General features: G+C 42.5%; 1 protein-coding gene across 3 annotated transcripts in view; it reads right to left on the reverse strand.

Moving 5' to 3' along the window:
- The window catches only part of epha4l (eph receptor A4, like), a 62,908-nt gene that overhangs the window by 33,161 nt on the left and 5,983 nt on the right, over nucleotides 1-23,764 (reverse strand). For all 3 annotated transcript variants that reach the window (XM_061718766.1, XM_061718767.1, XM_061718765.1), the window contains exon 4: nucleotides 3,548-3,703. In XM_061718766.1, the coding sequence (XP_061574750.1) occupies nucleotides 3,548-3,703 (156 nt within the window). The remainder of the gene's footprint in view (nucleotides 1-3,547; nucleotides 3,704-23,764) is intronic.

Here is a 23,764-nt window from a genome sequence, read left to right on the forward strand (position 1 = left end):
ATCATTTCTGAATCCTGCCAGGCGTAAGGCAGCTTGACCCAAAGTGGGAGGAAAACCATTGGAGCCACTGTTGTTTCTATCCTGAAAAGTGAGTGTTTAGATCAAATGTAGTACCCGTTAGTGACTTATCAAACCAACAATTGCAGCAAATCTAGCAGACAGGTGCTAACAACTGCAATGCAGCAGAGTAACTGTGCTGCACGCAAACAGCTGCACAATGAAATTACATCCACTTTTAATCATCACTTTGCATCGCCAGACTGCAAGCTAAGACCCGGGTAAAGTGTTTTCAATTACCCACACACACACGCACACAGGCGCACGGACGCACCGCCCAATTACCAGAGCCGATGGCTCATTCCCAGCCTGACCTTCAGCAGGGCGAACTGGAAGTTTTTTTTTGTTTTTTTTCTACTGTCCGTGACTCTGAGTGGGTTTTGAGAAAAAGAAAAAGAGGAATGAAAACAAAATGTCAATGGATGCTGTTGTGAGTGACAGTTGTAATTACAGAGCTCTAACATGTGGGTAAGAAGTTAAGAAAAAAGAGATCCAGCGAAGGAAAACAGCAGTGGACAGACAGGGTGAGAGTTCAAAGAGCAAATGTTGACTGGCTGACGAGGCGGGACAAAGGTCGGCGTTAGAGCCGGGGTAATGTTCAGTTCCTATCCGCAGAGGTAGGAATGTGTCTGAGGTGACGGAGCGGGGTCCTATAAAAGCAGAGCATTAATGAGCTCCGACAGCTGTTGCTCGCAGCAGTCGTTGTGAAATTCCACACTGACTAACAAGACAATGAAGATGACCTCCCAGCTCGTCCAGCTCAAGACGGGAAGCAATCCTCCGCATGAGTGACGGGCTCCAATGTGCTCAGGGTTTATGGTTTTGTTTTGATTCTTCAGTATTTAACCAGGTAATAAATCTTGTACATTAGAGAATAAACAACACCAACATATATCTTGTACTGGTGTTTTGTGTGAACAATGTTGTTTTTCTGATGGATTCATGGATTCATTCAACCATTCTGATCCAAAATGACGATATGACCCCACAAATCTCAGTGTGAGACATAATTGTTGCAAAACAGTGTTATGAGTGTGCAAACATTGTAGAAATTAGGATATATAGGATATACAGGACTGTCTCAGAAAATTAGAATATTGTGATAAAATTCTTTATTTTCTGTAATGCAATTAAAAAAACAAAAATGTCATACATTCTGGATTCATTACAAATCAACTGAAATATTTCAAGCCTTTTATTATTTTAATATTGCTGATTATGGTTTACAGTTTAAGATTAAGATTCCCAGAATATTCTAAATTTTTGAGATAGGATATTTGAGTTTTCTTAAGCTGTAAGCCATGATCAGCAATATTAAAATAATAAAAGGCTTGCAATATTTCAGTTGATTTGTAATGAATCCAGAATGTATGACATTTTTGCATTACAGAAAATAAAGGACTTTATCACAATATTCTAATTTTCTGAGACAGTCCTGTATATTAAAGTCTACAGCATATACTTCACATTATTAACCAAGCAATCATTACAGCTATGCTGTTGTTGTTCCATCAGACTTTTGGCACTTTTCCACTCAATTTGAGACATTTTTACACAAATCAAATACCCGTTTTACTGCTTTGTATTTTTACTAACATGCAGACAACAACAACCAACCAAATTCTTTTCTGCTGTATTTTTTGCTTCATATGTCTTTATAATTTCTTTGATAGTCTGAGAAAAGCTTATAGCTTATAGCTCAGTAAGACATTTCATGTACAACAGGGAAGTAATGGTTAAATGCAAGTAGGGAGCTTATCAGATTGCAATATTCTGCTGAGCGATGACTCCACACAAACTTGACAGAGTAGCAGGGCAGCTATGAGCAATGTGACGGATGTTTTCCTTGTTAAGGTTGCTTTATGACACACAGTCACGGTATGAACCTTGATGTTTTCCTAAGAAACAAACCAGTGTTACTTAATGAGAATTTTCCCTGTGCTTTGCCCACATTTGCAGGGCATGACTCAAGTGCTCAAACTGCATTCACCTGGATCAATATCCCTCTCAGAAAACCCACACCAGGAAATGGTGATGAGGGGCAGAGCAACATTAATACTTGTTTTTTTAGGAGAGAATTTGAAAGAAAACCGTCATTACCCACTCCCATGTAAAGCAATTACAAGCCCATGAATGGTGAGTTTTGGTGTGGCTGACCCAACAGGCAGCACCAGCATGCATTGTCAGCAGAGACTCAGGTGGTTTGATCATGACACAAGCACACACAAATGAATTTGGCAGTAATGAATGAGGGAGAATTTTGAGCTGAAAGTAAAAATAGCTGAGAAATATAACACATTGGCTCTGTGCATTTCTGCTTTAAGCAAAGTTTTTTCTTTCTCTTTGGCCTGGTAACCTCTGCCACAGTTAGATTAGGCAGGTTTAGATTAGACCCCGTTATCATCCCTGGATGATGAACCTGCTGTTTAACGCACACTGGGCAGTGTAAATGCAAGGCGTGTTTTTGAGGTGAGTTGAGGGGAGGGAAGACGACGTGGGAGGTGTTATCGACTAAAACCGTGTAACATGACGGCCCATGTTGGGTTGGTCAGCCACGCTGGCGTCACCAACATCAGCAGAGCTGGCTGATGCAGGAGACGGAGCCAGTTGCAGATCCATGCTGAATAACAACAGGATTTGCTAGCGACCTCTCCCAAATCGTGTTGCAGATATGACCAGCAGTCTTCCGCTGACATTTCTGTCGTTGCGTTTGTTGACTGCAAAGAGCTTTCTGCAGCTCTTTAGTTTGTTAATGATCCAAGTTTTGTTTCGTGCAAAGCTGTCATTGCTGACTGTCATTTTAGTGGCTGTTTGCAGATTACGGTTCTGTAATATGTCGGTTTATGGCGTCCACGGCTCTGAGGATGAGGAGCTTGCGGACATCTTCATCATGTCAGTAATAACTGCCATCCATGACCCACCACTCCGCGTCAGTTCTGTTTATATTAATCCTGATCTGCGATTAAGTGTACCCTGGGAGGCGAGTTATTTGCAGGACTGGACACGCCATCCTGTGTTAGTTCATTTAAAAAGGACAGTCAACATGCTAGATTCAGGGGTTAAACGTGGGTTATACACCAATGGAAAAGGAGCAATAAATTCTCTGACCAAATGTTCTCACCTTCTTTTTTCAACTACATTTAATTTCTATTGTTCTCACCTTCTTGTTTTATTTTACTGTCTGGAATGTAGCCATATATACCCTCATTAGTTTTATCATGTCAACAATACTGATCATTAAGTGCCTCCTGTAGTCAAAAGATGCCAATTAAAGTGGCAGCTGCCTGTTTTATGTCTGTGCAGAGAGATAATCTGTTTAACAGTGTAATTCAGACACGCATTCATTCTGTGTGTGTTCGGTTATTTTACCAGATTAGTGTTGGGTTTCTTAAAGAATGTACATGAGTATGCCATCAAGATATCTTAAGTTGTTATGTGTGAGTGGGAATATAAGCAGAAGTAATGCTAGGTTAAATGCGGGTGTACTTACGAGAGCAGGGCATGGACGCCGGGTCTGTTTCAGAGCGGAAGTATCCTTTGTCGCAGACGCAGGAGGTGGAGCCCTCCCTGACGGAGTAACTATGTTGAGGACACTTGGAACAAGATCCATCGGTGGCCAGAGCGCGGTAGTAACCAATCTTACAGGCTGGAAGATAGCAAGCAGAGAAAGAAGAAGAATAAGATACAATGCACATTGACATATCACATCGTCTGACTCCTGCCTCAGCAAGAAACACATCGTACAGTAAGTACATAGATTATCACTTTCATGCTTTACAAGAAAAGTTCTATAAACAGAACAGAGCCAAACATCATGGTAATGGAGAAAAAGATACATTGTATACAAAAAATTACTGTTGGTCAAAAAGATGTTTCACCCCTAGCAACAACCATTGCTGGAACTCAACAAAAGTGAGGAATACCTATTACATATATCCCCTAAAGACCATATAGTCTCTTAACAAAATCTTCTGCCAACCCAACTAAATTTGTTGGAAATAGTTCAGACAAGCGATTAAAAGAGACTGACTGATTAACCATTAGACGGATCAACCACAGCGTCAATCTGTTGCTTGGATAGGTATGAAGCAAGTATGGAGTGGTTGTGAGTTGTTGATATCAGATACTGTCACATTGTTTTGTTTCAAACCGTTAACAACAGAGGAAAAAATGTTGCAGAGGAGTGTCCACATCTTGTTTTTCTTATCCATCCCTCATTGGGCACATTTTGACGAGCAGCACCCAGAACTTAAATAGATCAAGGAGTTTTGCTAGCCCCATCCCAAAGGTTGTGACAAATCTAAAACATACTAGCCAACCCCAGGGCCATTTTTGGAGGTGAAATGATTGCTGGCCTCTACCAAATCTGTGCTGCACTACCAAAAACAACAGAACAGGAGTAAAGAATGATATTTCATCTAAAAAATGAGAAAGACTCAAATAAATTTCTCTCTTGAAAATGTAAGGTGTTCCCTGGCGAGACTTGGACATGCAATGAAACCAGAGTCATTGGCATTTAAGACCACTGAACAAACAAATGCCACCATACTTGGCACACCGGGAGCTCTGTCACTGTCACAAGGCTGCTCTCAGTCTACTGAAGCTCAACACACACACACACACACACACACACACACACACACACACACACACACACACACACACACACACACACACACACACACACACACACACACACACACACACACACACACACACACACACACACACACACACACACACACACACACACACATGCACAAACCACTGTCTGAAATGGTAACCTTAGTGACACTTTTCCCACTTCTGGCAACACTGCTTACATTTCCCCTGGCCAACAGTTTGATTTGGGGGTTCGTCTTTCAAGGAGCCTGACCCCCACCCCCGTCGATTTGCCTGTATAATGACTGGGGAAGCCTTGCAGGATTGTATTTCACCCCTGAGCACTGAACCAGAAGAGGTGGACAAAAGAACAATTCTACGAGAGGTGAGGTGCAGACAGTTGCAACACTGATTGGGCCAAATAAGCTGTCAGTCATGGAGGCTGCCATGCGCTTGGCAGGGGACAGTGCATGGTATGGAGGCCAGGAGGTTGGTGGTTGGGCTTTTGTTTGAATTGGCAGAGTTTTTGAAAGCATGTGTGTCTCCGTGTTTATCTTCCTATGATATAAAAACCCAAAGAAGATGGAATGGACTATGCATACCTAGTGTAAATGAGATACTTGAACACTCATTTTAGCTAGTTGCACACATACACTCACACGGAAAGGTTGTCTTTAAACGGATACAAAGGTAAGGCTTTCAATGCCACAGTCATAAATACACCAGAGAAGTCTGAATGTATTCCCAAAACGCCCACAAGTGTTTACCACATTTGAAACGAAATCATCACAAGCTAACCACAGCAAGGAGAGGATTTTTCCTCTAATAAAACCACATTTTAACAACCAACCAACATGTTCACATGTATAAACACTAGAGGAAATCCACAAACCCTCTCAAATACTGTAAAATCCCTTGATTTGGGACTAAATGAAGTCAGGCTGTTTCCTCTACAGCCTATCTAGTGTAGCAACAGGATTAGCATCAAATGTTAACTGACCTGGACTAGCTCCCTTCTTAGCGCTTCTTTGACCATTCCCACCCACTCAATCAGGCCCAAATCCTTGCTGCTTCACTCGCCAACACTAAGCTAAGCACTTCATTGACTGTAGCCTGCAGGGGTGCGTGAAGCCTCTGTTTCTTTTTTCACAGTTGCAAAAAAAAAGAAGAGAGATTTGCCAGGGGGTGCTTTGTGTTATCTCTCTATCCTTAAATCAGTCTCTCAACACTCAATCTCATCTTAGGGCACAGAAAGGCAATGGAATTTGTCTGTATTGTTGAAGAGGTTGCAACGGCTTCGGGTGATAAAACACTACAGTTGCTGCTACGGTTTGTAAATGTGCGCTGACCAGGAAAGTGAGTTGAGTTGAGAGAGGGGTCAACCGGCCGTTTGAGAACCTAAAAGCTGAAGGGAGAATTAATTGGGTCCAATGTGTCTCACTGTTTTTGGGCTTGAGCCTCTTAAACATCTAAATACCTCAGAAAGTGCATGGATGATGAGTCTTTTTACTCAGTTAATTATCTGTTTACAGGCTGTTTTGCTATAGACTAGCGCTGCCATCTTCTCCTCCTAGAACATGTGTTTGGAAATGTGATGTCAACATAGGAGGGTGTGTTTATACCAATGATTGCCCTGCAAAAAAACACGGACGAAGGGAAAAAGATGTTAATATCCAAGTAATGTTGGGGAATTTGTGTCTTATTTGGAGGGGGACTGTGCGAGGGAAGAGACCACAGCAGTGGGTGGTCCACGAAGCCTTGGCTTCAGAGAGAAATCTCCCTTAAGACTCACTGGATTTATCACTGTCCGGGCCAGTCATGGCAAAACCTCACACAGCCGCAAACACAGACACACTTGAACACGTGGGTTTAGTTTTAACAGTATCTGAGATGAGAAGTCCTCATGATATCCTTTTGTACAGCTCTTGAAAGTCCAATCCCAATTTTTCCACACCATCTTTATTCACACTGTTTCCCTTTTTGCCCCTGTCACTCTCCAGCTCTCCCGTATTATTTTTTCCCTGACTCCCCCTCCGCCCTCTATCTCTCTCTTCCACTCTCCTTGGCTTTCTCTCGGCAGGCTTCCTTTCAGACAAAAAGGGGTTTGTCAGGTGCCAAATCCCAAAGCTGCGAGATCAAAGGCAGACAAAAAGACGGGTGACTTACTGTTCTATTCTGGAAAGGAAAAAAAAAATGGAATCCCTCATAGACTGGTACATCGCATTCTTCCCTATTCTCTCTCCACAAGCTCTTTCACACATTCAAGCCTCCATTCTGGCCTCAGTTTTTTTTCCTTTTGTCAGTGTTTTCCCTTCCCCATCTCTATCCCTGTTGTCTCTGAGCTAAAGCATGTTTAGGAGAAAGGGGGAGGAATGAATAGAGGGAGAAGGTTGGGGGTGATGGTGGGGATTCCTTCAGCTAAAATGTTTGCAGTGGGGAATAGGAGAAACTTCTCTTGTAGATACAGACATCATTGCAGCTATCTGCAAATAATAGGAGCATGCAAAATCTAATGATAAAAGGACGGCAGCCCACTTGCAGGCCAACTAAACTGGTAAAATGTCCTCTGAGTGGCAACAACCCACACACCTGGCTTTCAGCAGGCAAAGATAGTCCTTTTTTCTGGCTAATAAAACCACGTCTACCCCCACGCACACCTACTGCAGCCCACCTTGCGCGACCCGCATTCAAAGTCTTACAGGCAGTCTACACAACAAAGTATCCAATGCTCTGGGGACTAAAAGTATGAGAGCAGACTTGATGCACAATACCCACCTAAAATGCCGGGAATGTAACACCCAGTACATCACACACAATGGCTGGGCCTGCCCAGACAGAACAACCGCCTCACTTGTGATGAGAAAAAGGAAATTAAGTTCAAACTAAGGTATCTTCCCCTGCCATTCAAGGTTACACTTTATCTTCTCTAAGTGATGAAAACTCGAGCCCTCTTTTTTTTAGTCAAAACAGACAGTGAGTGCTCTTCAGAAGAGCAGTCTTAGGCGCCCTCACAAAGCCGCTCTTTCAAAACCCCAAGCGATCGGCTTTCAGGCCCTGAGGGCAAGGAGAGCCTCCCTTTCCTGCACCTTGAGGAGTCACCCGTCTCTATTCACCCTGCCTTTTTGCATTTGTGTGTCTCCAATCGCTTTGGGGTTTTTTTTTCACATATTCTGCCTGTGAAAGGTAGTTTGAGGCTCAAGTGAAACTCCTACTAGAACAGATTAGTCTTCCATCAGTTTTTCGTTCACTCCTCAGAAAAGTTGCTTTCGTCAACGAAGATTTTGACTAAATATCGTCGTCAAGGAACCTTTATCACCTGAGAAAAACGAGATGAGATGCAACCAAAATGCTGGTCATGTGACGATAACGATAATTAAATATATCGTAGATGAATAAAAACAAGACTAAAATGTAGATTACAAAATAAAAACTGGGAATCAGATCCAGAAGATGCAGCTGCAGAGTTAGAGGCTGATGCCGTTAACGCAGAGCTCTAGGTTCACGTCAATTAAAAACAAAGTTACATAGAGAAACGCAGGGATCTTCTCTGGGGCTGGAAGAAGAAGAGGAAACCATCTTTGGATACACTTTCCTACATAGACGTGGAAAAGAAAACCAAATGTGTTGTCGAAAAAGAAAAGATCAAGAGAAATGCGAAAACATTTTGACTAAAATAAAATGCTCAGACCTTTGGTCGACTGAAACTTGACACGACTAAAAGGAGTATGAACGTGACTAAAACTAATAAAAACTAAAATGATAGCTTGACCCAAAGACTGGACTAAAACTAAAATTGAAACAGGCTGACAAAAACAACATAGCCCTCAGCTATAGTCACAAGCCACCTCCATACATTTATGAATATACTGTAGATCATAAAAGAGCATCTACATCTAAACACCTGAGCTGCTGGCACATGCACATGCACATGCACATGCACATGCACATGCACATGCACATGCACATGCACATGCACATGCACATGCACATGCACATGCACATGCACATGCACATGCACATGCACATGCACCGGCCATAACTAGCTGCTGACCGTTAGCATCTGTCACAGGAACAGCAGGACAGCGGAGCAGGTTAACTCATTAATTCTATCACTCAGGGTTATTAATTACCTCCAGCCCTGACAGCAATGCAGAGCCACACGGCCAGCGAAACACATCATCATGATGGATGAGGGACACACGGTCACCGAAACTGATCACCAAGATTGATGACATATACTCGACACACATCTTGACCTTGACCTGGCTCGGGGGTAAAAGGTCTTACATTAGTTGTAGTATCTTTTAACATGTAAAACTAAAAGTCAGGTGGTCACATCTGGGTTGACATCCTGATGAGGGTTTAAACAAAAGCCAACCGGGCTAACAACCGTAATAACACAAGAGCCAAGCTTGCTGACGGTGAATGCAGTTATGCTAATGTCGGTCCCTGCCACTGGAGGTGCAAGTTGGCAGCAGTTTCTCTGTCAAATGTCGGGTGATTTATAGCTGTACATTTAGCTGCGACAATCCGTCATCCCACAGCCACCCGAGATGTTTCCCTCATTAAAATGTGTGTACCAAACACACAGAGATTTAGAAAAGGAAAACACAGCGAGAGCTACTGAACATTAACTGTAATTTTTATCATCAAAAGACAAGAAACTGTTACCGTTTGCTAATTTCTTTGCCTCTTATCTACAGTCAACATGTTAAAAGAACATTTGAAACTTCATATATGAAACCTTTCACATGATTGCTCAGCATAATGGCATCCTTTTTGCCATTATGCAACACTAGCGAACTATTTCCTGCTTAAATCTAGATCAGTTTTCAAAAGAGTGAAATGTGGTGCCACCTATGTTATTACTGTTTGGACTACATAAATGAAAAAATGAAATATTGTTCTGAAGGCTTCCTGTGGACTAAAGTCGCTGCGTTCTTATTGACACGTAGGCCACAACTTCCTCCCTAATTCCTGCAGCCTGGCCTTAAGAAGGAATATTAGTACAATGGCTATATCTCAAAAATCTTAAGTATTCCACCCAGCCACTTCAGACCCTACATGACCACTCCTTAAAAAATAAGGGACACGGTTCCGAAGGTGAATTTGAGGAAACTAATCAAACAGCAAAGAAAACTACAAAGGAAGAGAATAACGGCTTGAGCACAGAGGAGAGTTAGATGTTTAAAAATGAACAGTGTTGAGCAAGAAAGATGGATAGAAAACTGAGGGAACAGGAAATGAGATCCAACTGAGTCTGATGACCACTCAGATTCCACTTTGGCACCCATGCCAGGTCAGCAAAAGCGGCACCACCATCAGGTCGGCATTGTGTCAACTGAGTGAGGACCTCTTGTGAGCCAAGATCCACTCGGTAGGTGGCTAAATGGCCGTCGCTAGAGGCAAACAAGACTAGAGATATGCTCTAGAAACAAACAAAGGCTGCTAAAGCTGTGGACACCTGCAAACCCTCCAGTATATGAAGACAAAACCCTTCAAAAGCCCTCTACTGTGCAGTTGCACTTTGCAATACCATGCATGTATGCAAATGCACAAACAGACGCACACGTCCACTAAACAGGCATTCAGAGAGCAGGGCAAGCAAGCGGACGAGGGAACAGCAGGGCCGATGGGAGGTGAGTACACTCAGGCATAGCATTGTCTCGGTCCAATTTCCTCAAGGTCTCCAGAGGCTCCAGTCCCATGTTGGACGTGTGTGTCTGCATGTGTGTGTTTTTAACATGCTTTCCTGACATTGTTTACAATAAAAAAATCAATAAAAGCTTAAATCCAATTACAGTAAATGAAGAATAAAAGAAAATGGGCAGGTACGTGGATGCTTGGAGTACACTATTGTCTCATGTGGGCCGTTGCACAGCGACACACCGATACTGAACAAGTAGAATGGGGTAGGAAAAGGGAGGACGTGTGAGGAGAACAAAAACTCTAACTAAGTATAGGTGAGGAGGAAGAGGAAGCAAGAGAGGAAGCATGTTCAGTGGGAACTCAAAGACACATTTGGTAAACAAGTGTAAAAGCCTTAAAATACACACATAACGCAAGTCACTCAACAGTTTGTGTGTTAATGGCTTCTACATACGTCTACATTAACACCTGAGCAACAAATCAATCAGTCAATTTGCATCAATCATCACATCAGAAAATTGTTACATTATGATTTCACTATCACAGAGACAAAAATAAAACTTAACCTCCAACATATATGGTTACCAAGACAAAAGACAAATCCGATGGCATGCAGTTATAATAGGTAGGAAATAGGTAGTTTATTTGATTTTTAGCTACTGCAGCTGCTACTGCAAATGGGTCTCACCCACTACCCATGATGAATATTAATTATGTGCCCCCTTACGTGATAAAAATGCCATCCTGATCATTTTACTACATAAGAAAGCTTATATGTAAGCTTAACTAGCCCAGCTAAACCCCTGTGGTGAGTCCGATTATAAACACTCTTCACACGCACATGTGACCAGAGGTACATGACACACACATCTGCCAGCTCTTAAGCAGACAGAAACACACACGGAAAACTTAATTACTTAGATGTCTGCAGCTTCAAGGACAACTTTGACATGACCCTCTACGACGCTTTTGGATGCAATTTTGTGGGACACGCGGAAAGGTTGGACAGGGTCGACTGTCGGGTGAAAAGGAGGGTATTTTTAGGTTGTTTGTTTAGGTAATCTACTCGCAGCTCCTAGACGACAGCCTGTCTGGGGCCCCAAAACACCTTCCATTGTGCATACGTGCGTGTGTGTGCGTGTGCGTGAGGGTGTGTGTCCCTGCGTGTCTCCGTATTGTGCGAGCATTCAGATGCAGTGTGTGCTGAAGCACGTGACTGCGGTACATAAAACCTTCTCGGGTCAGTAGCTCCTCAACCGCTCATGTCAGCTCAGCGGCGTCTCCCGTGTAGGTGTCACCGCTATGACCTTTAACCTTTTCTCATGTAACTCCGTTCTGACTACTTTCCCCTTTTTTTTTTTCCTCTCAGGATTGAGGTCATTACTGTCATGAAAATGATATGCTCCCCAACTCCAAACCCTGACTTCAATGCTGTCGCCTCCTGTTAGCGTAGCATGACTTGGCGCATTATGCATACATTCCTTAGGAAGAGGTGCACATGTGTGTACACAAACTTTACTGCATCGCTCCCCTTAACCCCAGACGAGTTGAACTTGCAGGGAAACGGGGGGTGGGTGTGTGGGGGTGTGGGGGCACAGGGTGTGTAACAGGAGCCTGGGGTTAATGGCTGCTGCTTAGACTGGGTTACCCTGCTAATGTGTTTTAGCCTTTAGCTTTGATGTGCAGACAGACGCGCAGGCAAAGCAATGATAAAAGGAGCATGAAGCTGAAATGCACAGTGAGTGTTATGGCACCAGAGGAACTGGACCATACTTGAGTGCCTGGTGTCTCCATACCTCCTACATACCTTTTCTGTCATCTCTTCCGATCCGTATGTTTTATTTCACCACATTTCACAATAGTTTAAATGGCAATAAAGGCTCACACTGCCTTTTTTTGTTCTTTTTTTCTTTAACCCAACAGTGAAACCTCTGACTTCTGCAGGCGAAAGCTGAGTTTCCATTTCCCCTAATTTTGAGAAAACCTTATGACGCAAAAAAAATTAACCTGGAAATTCCAATTTGATCATATCGAATATTCCAAAGAACCTTTTTACGCTTTCACCAGGTGTTTTTTCAGACCTGTTAATAATCTAGTTTATCACAAAAAATGTAACGGAAACACTTTTTGCACATTTCCACATATCTGGATGTGACGTAGTCAGTCAGTTTAAAGTCATCAACATGTGGTTTCCAGCTGTTTGTGGCCTCATTACTATGATGTAGTTGTGCTATAACACTATGTAATCATTATGCATTACTGCAGTACAAAGTAAGCTTTGCCTCTGAATAATCATTTGAATCATCCGTTGCCTTCTTCTTCTTTTGACTATTTTCACAACAGGAAGCGGCAAACGCAATCATATGTCAAAGGCTCAAGATGTTTTTATCCATGTTCTTTAGTTAAATTCTTCTTTTTCATTGCTTTGAACAGAAGTCTCACAGGATGAGTTACAGAAAGAGAACTAGGAGAGTTACACTCATAAAAAGAAAAACACTGTTCGATGGAAAATCCGACCGCGGGGCCTTAATTGCAAATTCACAGTTTCGCTCTTCATTTGCCAAACAGTGTAATTGAAAGGCTGCTCACGTCAACATGAATTCTTTTGTTTAACATTAAATTCCAAATGCTTTTGATTCTTTATTTCTGCATTTACCAACTAAAACAAGGTCTTTATCAGATCCAGTATTTTCCATTTTTAACTGTTGTAGTACAGTGGATGCTGGACCTTAACATGAAAAAGTTTGTTGCAAAATGAAAACAAATATCCTAAGTGAATTTTTTAGACAGTTCAAATTCTTGGTATAGTGTCAATAAAGTAATAAGGTTTCAATCTGCACAGGTGTCGTGCGTGATGTGCATGTAAGTGCGGTTACATGCACATCTAAATCGAGCTATTGGCAACAATCTAGCTAAGGATTAAACAGAGAAATCAGAGAAACCACATTATCTGGTTCCAATAGCTTGATTTCAAGAACAGTCCGCTTCGACTACAGCCCGGCTAAGGTGTATACATGGCTTTTAAAACTTCGTTATCAGTCGGACTAGACTGTTAGATTCCACAACAAACACTCTTTCTGTATGTTGTTGCAAACTAAAATTTTCCCATTTTGGGACAAATAAAGGTTCATTCATTTATTTATCTTAACTTCTTATCTTATCTAAGGCAATAATTGAACTTCCTCTTGGTGCCTTTAAACGATCTCAATGAGAAGTATCAGAAGTAGAGACACAACATCACCAGGCCTGTTCAAACAGCCGTCATCGTCAGTGCTCTCAATCCCCCACTTCACCTTTCACATCTTCCTCGGTCCTTTACTCTGTCACACACAGCCTGTTTCTACCACACATACACACTTAGACGTTCACTGTATGTGCTACTGTTTGTTTTTTAATCACTTCCCTTTTTATCAATCTCAGCCTGTTTTTTTCCCCTGTTCTCTCTCTCCTCCTTTCTTCTTCCTTTGGCACGGCTCTGCGGTGTGAAACTTCAAGGGAACACAGCTCTTTTTTCCTTCTCCTTCCAGCAGCATTTGACAACTGGCTTTGGATCAGGAAGGATCAAGGTTTCTAATCCCAGAGACATGCCCTGGCATCGACACACCTTGGCCTCTGGCTGGAGATCTGCAGCCTCATGTCTCCAGACCTCTATAACCCCAAATTACATTTCAGCTCTCCCACAGAGAAGTTGCACCTCACAGGCAACCCCACAGCGTGTTTGATACACATCTCCCACATCTGAGCTGAGGCCGAGGATTGATATGTGTGTTATAGATGAAATAAAATGCCAATAGAGGTGTCTGCTTTTCTGTAAAGGGTTGGATGTTTTAGGAGAAATATTTACGCAGCGCTACACGAGAAGATGATGTCCTGATGCTAAATACAAAGCTCTGATTAGCATCCAGATAACTAAGCATAAAGACTGGCCCGTTTCTCAGCACACGTCAATGTTTTCAATGTTCCTCACCATAAAGACACATTGACTGCGTTTCCATGCATCAATAACCCTTTTAAAACCTGAATATTGGCAATAACCCGAATTTGCATGGCCATGTAAACACCAATAACCCTTTTGAATAACCCGAATTTGCTCATATTCAGGTTTTTAAAAACCTGAATATGACCCCTGGGTTACTCCTTTTAAAACCTGAATATTGGGTCATGTAAACACCAAACGGAATATCCCCATCAAACGGAACAGGAATTTGTTTTCTGCACATGCTCTGTTCAGAAGGAACCCTGGTCTTTTGAGTCCAGGAAGTTCTTATAAACACGGAGAAACCAAGACCAGGAGGAGACTAATCACTTCATAAATGTAATGAAGGATATGAACATTTCTGCATTTGTAGACGGTAGAAAGTACAGGGATAGCCAGATTTACAAGAAGGTGAGCGAAAAGTCGTGCGAAGCAGCATTTGTTTTGAATTTGGATACAGGAAGAAGAAGCGGAAATGACGGTAATTGCGTCATCACGTTCTCCGTGCGTTGCTGGTTTGATCCAGATATCCCAAATGATTAATTACCATGTAAACGGAATATTCCCAATGTTTCAGTAACCGGAATATTAGCAATAACCCGAATTTTGACTGCATGGAAACGTAGTCACTGATAAAATAAAAAAAATTTAAACTAAGCCTGTGGTTCAGGAAGTGTCTCGGGTGCTTAATAACTGACAGCTATGAGATTTGGCCGCAGCAGCAACCGGTGCAGTAACTGGCAGGTTCAATATAAAGCACCACTGCAGACTCGTACCACGGGGGCTACTCTTTATGAGCTTGTCCTGTCGAGAAACAAGTGCAGACCTAGTGTCAGTATTCTTGAGGCCCTGATGAAATGCTGGTTGAGGCTTGATGATGATTGACTGAAAATGTCATTTTTGAAATCATGACCCTACTGGAAACAAGACGAGGAGCAGCAAGCTGCTGCGCTCTCCAAAGAGGGTCTATCCTTTTACTAGACTAGCACAACGAACACAATGCTGCACCCGTCTTAGATGTACTGATCTTTGTCACCATCGTCAAGATCCTGAGTTGCACTCTGAGCGCGTTTGTCAGACAGAAGTTGTTACCATCAGTTTAGAGTCTCAGGGACTCTAAACGGCAATAGACTGTTCAGGATGGGCTGTGCCTGCCATACGTTTCTCGTGGTTCTGCATAAAAGAGGCTTGTAACTGGTAAAACATTTGTTTTATGTGTGCAAAAGAGCAAAACACTTGTGTCATAACTGCAGAATGCTTTCAAAACTGAGCAAGAAATCAAAAGTGAGCAAGCTTAAACTCCTGGACAAACAAATCCTTTTTTTTCTTCTTTTTTTTAAAAAGTGTGTTGTCCTTAGCTGCATATTTCTGGAAGACGCAGGACGATATCTTGAAATTCACGTCTGACTTGTAACTAATAGCTCCACTTTTCCAGCCTGAAAGTTTTCTTGTAACAGCTCCCAGATTCACATCCCGCGTGCGTCTGTGTGTGTATTTCAAGAGAGAATGGAGCAGTGATTCATTTCCTTCACCTCCATGATTAGAAAGGGGGGGAATCTCAGCTCATTAAAATTGTTACTGCATCCTGTCTCAGGGCCCATCAGATTACACACCAGTCCTTTCTTGCCAGCCTTTTTTGTCATAAGCCCTAACTGATTGCTACGGAGCGGCCTTTGATACGGCCACTGAACTCCGCGCCCCCAACCAGAAGAAAGGACCACCTACTATTGGCCCGCCAAGATTGAGAAAGCTTAAGATTGAAATCGGGAGGAGAAAAGACACAGGAAAAAAGATAAAACATGTTCAAGGTGTTGGCAATCAGCTCCGTATTGTCAGATAGTGAGGGAGAGTTGGTCGCCTGTCTGAGGAGCGGCTGCAGCGCTTTGTCTCCGGGCTCAGATCGTGCCACCAGATTGGAACGTTAATAGAAGTTTATGATACAGCATGCGATATGCCTGTGGAGATGGATGTCCAGAGTAAATATAGCACGGACAATAGTTCAGAAACACACATACCCAGGCACACACGGACACAGTGGATTGCAGTGTTCTTGCGATCAGTAGCACATCACCCCAGTTAAAAAGGGATTTTCGTGCAATGGTGAACCGATGGATGAAGTGCAGAAAAAGGACAGTTGCCAGACTGGAACTAAATCTCTTTCCACTTCACTTCCCTGTGTTTTTTTAAAAATCTCTCTCTACCTCCCCTCCCTTCCTCCCCGTCTCCATCTCTTCTTCTTTTGGCCAGAGGGGTCGGTTCTGCCGCTCTCTCAGCACAAAGGAGGTGGCAGGGGCCCGCTTTCTCTTTCAGAACCTCCCTCGCTGCAAAACAGTCCACCCATGCCCGCTTGATGGCTATCCACTTCTCCTCTCCACTCTACCCGTCTTTTTTCTGCTATACATCCGTCCATCTCGCTTTATAAAACGCCCCCCCACCCCCACCCCGCCTCCACCCTCTGTCCGTGTGCCAGCCGAGAGAGCGGGGAGGAACGTTTTTAAAGTGAGCTCGGAAAGAAAGAGAGGGGCAAAGGAACAAGTGGGAGAGCGCGCATGCAGGGCTGCAGGGAAAAATGCAAGGAGAAGGAGAGACCAGAGGAAGGGGGACGAACGGGAGTGAGATGGAGATGGGTGGAGGGGATGAGGGGATGAGGGGACTGCAGGGCTGGGTTGGTAGAGAGCTGGGGTATTGATTCAGGGCCTTTTGACATGCTAATTTGCTTGCTGACTGCTTTAATCGCTCGCTCGGGCTTCAAAGGGAGGGCGCTTTTCAAAAATGAGGAGAGGAGAGGAGAGGAGAGGAGAGGAGAGGAGAGGAGAGGAGAGGAGAGGAGAGGAGAGGAGAGGAGAGGAGAGGAGAGGAGAGGAGAGGAGAGGAGAAATGTTGTTCTTTTATGGCACATGTTGCTGATGCGACTGACGCTCACGTTGCTGCGTTGTACAAACACAGAGATGAGACCAAATAAATAAGAGCATCCTCAAAGTCCAATAAATACCTTGTATTTGCAATTTCTGTTATATCACACGCTTTGAAGCTTTAGTTACTTTTCCAAATAAATATAAACAAAACAAGAACTTTCCAAGCTTATCACACCAAATGACTTCTTTAGTGCTCTAAAATACCCTTTCTATGTTGCAAATGAGGCGTTTTTATTTAACTATGATCTGACAACGTTGTAAAGACAAATTGTGTTTATACAACTACAATAATGTGTATTTGATGTTTTCCTTCCACCAGACTGAAACAAGACAAGTTACGGCAGCAAAGGAGTTCAAAATCTCTAAATTGCCCCGTGTTTGAAAAACAGTGTTTAGCTCGCGGCTCCTCGCCTTCAGGGCACGCATTACTGGATGACAGGTAATTTGTAATTACAAAGCACTTGTCTGGAAACCAAAACAAAATATCAAAGTCATTAAACATTAAATACAATGCTTAATAACCTTTCTCAATAATATTCTTGGAACTGTCACAGGAGCAGCCGCAATTTCTGCTAGACTTATTGCTCCTCCTTCGTTATTGTGTTTTGACCAACCACAAGTAAAATGAAAAGACACTGCTTTGTGGGGTTTTGTAAGAAAAACATTATGACTGAATTTTTTTAGATTCTCCATTAAGATGAATTTGCATAATTAAAATGCCAAATAAAGCAAAACAAAACTATTTAATCTTGTAATTTACTATGTCATTTAGAATACATTTCAATAAAACCAACTTTTTAACTCCATAAAGAAAAAGAAGCAAGAGCGCCCCAATATGAACCAAATCACAAAGAAATAACCTGTTTGTTCTGCATTACCACTTTAGTGGCCATTTTTTAAACTGCATTTAAAATGCATTTATATACCATCTAGTCTGACATTCTGTAAAATAATCCAGTTTCTGCAAAACTGCTGACGCCGGTAACTTATCTAAACTTGAATTGTAACATATTTCCAACAGTTTCCTGCCAACAATATCAGGTTGTTAAAAAATATAACACCAGTAAATTCTCAAAGGGGGCTGAACATTAATTAAAAAAAAGAAAAGAGTGAAAAGGTCAGTAAATGATGAATTAGAGCTGATTGTACGTGGCAGTGTGGTCAGACGCGCGGCGGTGCGGCCGGTGCTGCGGGAGCCCCGTGACTATCAGCCCGGGTCATGCTCGATCAGCGGTGGCTTCCTGCTCTTAACAGGGCACCGCAAGGAGAAATGGAGAAGGGCGATGAGTGGCGAGAACTGCAAAGGGAACAAACACAGAGGCAGGACGGCTGCCCGAGCAGGAAAAACATTTCAGCACCTCACCTAATGATGGCTGAATTACCATCAGCAGCCCCTCCTCCGCTGAGTAAAGACATTCGGGAGTGTTGAGGGGATTTTTCTTTCTTTTTTTTCCTTTTTTTTTAAGCCATTTGAGAAGCTAAACACGAGCAGAACATGAAAATGCTTAAATGAATTATTATAGCAACATGGGAGGGCTATCAAGGATATCTCCAGAGACATTTTGCCCTCTCTGTGCCTGTTGTTCCCTCCTGCTCTCTGTCGCTAACAGATTCCTGGTCTCTATTCAGGAGCACAGAATGATCCTCTCTGGTGGCAGGGAGAGTGATGAGTACATTCACCTCCATTCTCCGGCACTCCGCTCAGCTATGAGTATGTGACTGTGTGCTAAATGACTGTGTGTATCTGCTATACTTATGTCTCCATGTAATCTGACTCTTGGTCATTTTGTACATGTGTAGATCTACATATGTATGTCAACGTGCATAAGTAGTATTTGCATTAGGGTGTACATGTGCCTGAGCGTGCAGGTATTGATTTCCTGCAGTAAAATCTCTCTCTCTGCATGTGCGTGTATGTTTTTAATTGGAGTTTGAGTGCACACTCACAGGTGTCACTCTTGTACGCCTGTATGTGAGAAGAACGACGGGTGATGATGTTCAGCGTCGCGGCTCCTCGCCGCCCTCCCACCCACCGGTGAAGGTTTAATCCCATTATTCAACCCACTTCCTGCTGCTGCCACCAGAGACAGCCTGACAAACACTAACCACCTCGTTGGCCGACGAGGGGAAAGAAAACAGAAGAGGGGGAAAAAAAAGACAGCGTGAATGGGTGAAAATTGCAAACTGAAGCTCGGTAGCAAAAACGGAGGGACAAAAAGAGAAAAATGTAAAAAAAAAAAGAAAAAAAAGATGAGAACTTGAAAATAGTGATGCACCGATTGTTCGGTAACCGAAATTGTTCGGTAACCGAAATTGTTCGGCCGAAAATGGCAAAAAAACACTTTCGGTGTTCGGTGAAATAAGTGGGGAAAAAAAACGAACAATTAATAACGGCGTTGTAAAATAAGGAAATAGACTGGCGGCTCCGTCTCATAACGTTGCGCACTACATAAATCGTTGGCCAACCAAAAACTAACCCCATAAGAATTTGACCTAACATTCACCAGGAGGTGGAACCAAAACAACATAATGCTGGGAAATTAAAACATTTTAATTTTTTTATGTTATATATATATATAACATAAATATACAATACAAAACAATAAATATTTTCTACCTTGTAATTTTGTAAAACGTTTTTTTCTTTGAAAAGCATGCCTAAATGAAATGTATTTGATTTATGCAATGGTAAAAAAATTGGCAAAATAAATGAAAAACTGCTGAAGAACCATGTTCGGTATTGTTCGGTATTCGGCCAAGTGTTTATTATTATTTCGGTTTCGGTTTCGGCCACAAATTTTCATTTCGGTGCATCACTACTTGAAAAGTGAGCAAATCAAAAGGGAAATTTGAAACAATGACGTAAATGGTTGGAAAAAAAGATAATTAAGTAAGCCATTGTAAAAGTAGCTGCGAAGACTTAGTTTCTTTATTCACTGAAGAAGAGGCAGAAGAAAAGAGAAACAGGGGGGGGGAGAGAGAGGGAGAGTGAGGGACCAAGTAGGAGTATTTAAAGCCATTGGGGACCGAAGGGCTAAATAGAATTACGTGGTGAATTTAGAATGATGCTCCCAAGCGCATATTTAAAACTGTCAACAGAGGCAGGGAGAGAATGGGAGACCCAGATACACACTCACAATGAGGGGACACAGGAGAGGAACTTCATCCCCAAAATCTCTTAATCCAATACCAATGAAAATTTACAACTCAGCAAAGCCTGCTGGGAATAGCTGGTGAGGGGGGGGGGGGGGGTCTGGCTCAGGTGAGAAGACGCTCTGTCCCAGTGTCCCCAACTAATGTCCCAGTCGAGCTCTAAGCTCTTTTCCACGGTTACGCTCAAACAGGTTTTGAAGAAATGCAGACAATAAATGAAGGTAAAGGTAATAAACGCTACAAGTGAACTGGGGGAGCTATAATCTAGCACTTATGTAAAACTAAATCTGTTTGAGAAGATTAAATAAACATGATCTCTTCTCCCCAAATGCTAACTCAACTCGTGTTTTCCTCGGTCTAGTTTTAGTGACGGCTCGCTGTAAGTGCTGGATATGTGAACGGTCCAGCTGTAAATGTTTTTTTTTTTTTTTTTTGCTGTCGTTTGTTTGTTTTGGGGTTATTTTTGGAAACAAATTTTGGACATTTGGTGTAGGTCATCTGGAGAGCATGCACCGACACTAGTCCATATTTGTCAAAGCCAATCCACACCAACACCAGAGTTTTAGTTCTGTGTTAGAAAAGATTCACATTCGCATTTAATCACCATAAACATGTTTTACAAGCCCATCCATGCACACATGAGTAAAATTGGACTAAAAACTCAACTAGAAACTACATTAGCTGCAGATTGTTCTTATAATAGCTCATAATGTCTTTCTTCCTACACGTGTGGGCAGTTGCAGTGCAATTAAATACAAACGTGGACTTCAAAACAGCTGATATCACAGCCAATAAAGTCACTAGCACGTACTTAGTCAGCTTAACTCTGTTGTTAAGCCATTCTTCTTTGGGTTTCATTGCGCTTGGCAACAGCCCGTCAACTGGGCTGTGCGTTATCTTCTCGTGATGGTCATATGCTTTAGGCTTGGCAAAAGGACAAGTTATAACTCAGGAAAGGAAATGATGAAGCATATCAGTACAACATAGGGCTGTGCGATTAATCGATTTTAAATCTAAATCGGATTTATTAATCAAGACGATGTTAAAAAAAGGAAAATCGGAAAATCGATTTTCCTTTTTTGCAGCTGGCTGCATTACAGACAGAGCTCGTCTAGTCATCTTTGTTTGGTCAAGAAAATTGTAAATGTTGTCACTTTACTAAACTCAAGGAGGATTTACAGTATCTTTCAATTGCACTTCATTCCCAATAAGGAAATTTGTTTGCTATTTTTCTTCAAAAATAAAGAAAACTTAAAAAAACTTATTCCATTGTCTTTTGTAGTTTTACCAAAAAAATCGAAAATCGGATTTTCAGAGAAAAAAATCGGGATTTTATTTTCGTCCACAATCGCCCAGCCCTAGTACAACTATTGCACTGTTTCCAAAATGTTTTTGCGTCTTTCCATCCAAATTAGACCTGAATTGAGTTTATAAACTGAAACAAGCTGACTTTTCTTTCTATATATTTGGTCATAGTCTTAATTAAAGCAAACATAAGAAGATAGAGGTAGGGTAAGGATGCAATGAAGACCATGCATATTTTTGAGAGGAATCAATTCCTAGCTCAACAATCCATCATTCAGCAGTATAGCATGTGCCTTCCACCTTTCCAGCTTAACACTCATGTTACTATCAACAAACATATGAACCAGGACAATTTGACACAAACACACACAAACACAAACACAAAACTTGGAATCTTCCTGAAAACACGGGTCATTGATCTGCTGGAGCAGATGCTACTAGATCATTGTGACGGTTAAAGGTTTTCTTAAGGTAATTATCATTTCTCCATAATGACACACAGGGCTCTCACTAATCTCTCCTTCCCACCGTCTCGTCAGAAATCCAGCGTGTCCACCAGTAGGGACGCCTTGAGCAGATGAGGAGCGAGAGTACTCCCTGACCTCCGCCATCCCCACAGACGATGCGGGGGGAGGTGGTTAAGAGGGAAAGGGATCACAAATACAAACAGTCACTTTTCCTCAGATCAGGGGGGCCCTTCCTCCTATGAGTACCCTGGTTACCCTTCATGCCTTGGCCCTCGGAGTACACACTCTGGTCACCCTTGGTCCACCTCAAGCCTAGACGCATATACACATTCCCCCGCCACAGCTGTCAAAACTCTGACGTCTTAATCAATCCTGGATCCACAACCCTGTCAGATGCAGCAGTAAGATGGATGCGGAAGGGGGCGACCTCCGACCTCTACCAGAGGTTTAGAATACAAGTCCTATGTGCCCTGTCAGCTCCCCCTCTGCCCCCTTTTCACCCCAAACATCACCACCCTCAGACAGCTCTACCGCTGTCCCAAACAATGATGGAGGAGAGCCCATTCATCCTGGGCTGGGAACCAGGGGCCAGAGCACCCTTGTAACCCCACACACACACACACACAAGACAAGCACACACACACAAGTGTGCAAGCACACACATTCAGACCCCAAAGCTGTGAGGCCACAGAAAAGCTTTCAAAAGTAAGGAAATAAACTTTATTTAGCTAATGTAAGCACTTTTTTCAAAATGGTAAGTCACAAAATTTTAATAAACAGTATGAAAGCCTCAAGTATCTATTGATGCCTTTCCCCCAAATCTCCTGTCTGAGGCCCTTTGGTCATCGTGTCCATGGAAGAGTGGAGCCTCTCTCCAAAAGAGCTTGTCACATTGTGAATATTAACTAGCTCATCACTGCACATGAAAACCAACAGCGGCGAGCACTTTTTGACCTTGGAGTTACTGGAGTTGATCCACACTGATGTCTTGGCCTGAATCCAACGCGTGTTGTCCATATTCCAGTTAACAATGAAATGTTTAAACAATTACAAAGACTGTAACTGAAACTAGAAGGGGGCTGCTGTTGTTGTATTGGCATTGCTAGCTTAAACACTCAAGATGATGCAGTGATGTTTACACTATGAATACTTGGGCAGTAAAAGCAATAGGCTGCTAAACACAATAGGAGTCATATACAGTAAAGGATTTGAAAGTCATCATGACCTCTTTGGTGAGTAACAGTTATTTTTCTTACAAGTAATTAGAACCTTTCCAGTGTTGCAAGGAAATGAAAGACTCTTGTAGTTGATTGAAAGTCAATTCAAGTTAGAGGAGGATGACACTATTCCAACAACCTTTTTGATTTTCCTTTTTTGGGGCAAATACACATAGAAGTGCTCAATATACAAACCCATCTGTGAATACTTGAAGCTCTTTGACTTCCTCACCCCCAGGCAGCCAGTAGTACCCCTAAATCACCAGACCTGTTTGTCATGTAATTAGTCGTCAAAGATAAAGGTTCCCTCGTAAATTAGGAGAGGTGTAGTGGTCCGCCCCCCCGTTAATAACCCATGCCCAGCCTCTGACCTTTCGCTGTTGCGGCCCACTGCTTTTTGTGTGATGGCAATGAGCGGTGGGT

This window comes from Cololabis saira, chromosome 4 (assembly GCF_033807715.1).
Source record: "Cololabis saira isolate AMF1-May2022 chromosome 4, fColSai1.1, whole genome shotgun sequence".
Taxonomy (NCBI): domain Eukaryota; kingdom Metazoa; phylum Chordata; class Actinopteri; order Beloniformes; family Belonidae; genus Cololabis; species Cololabis saira.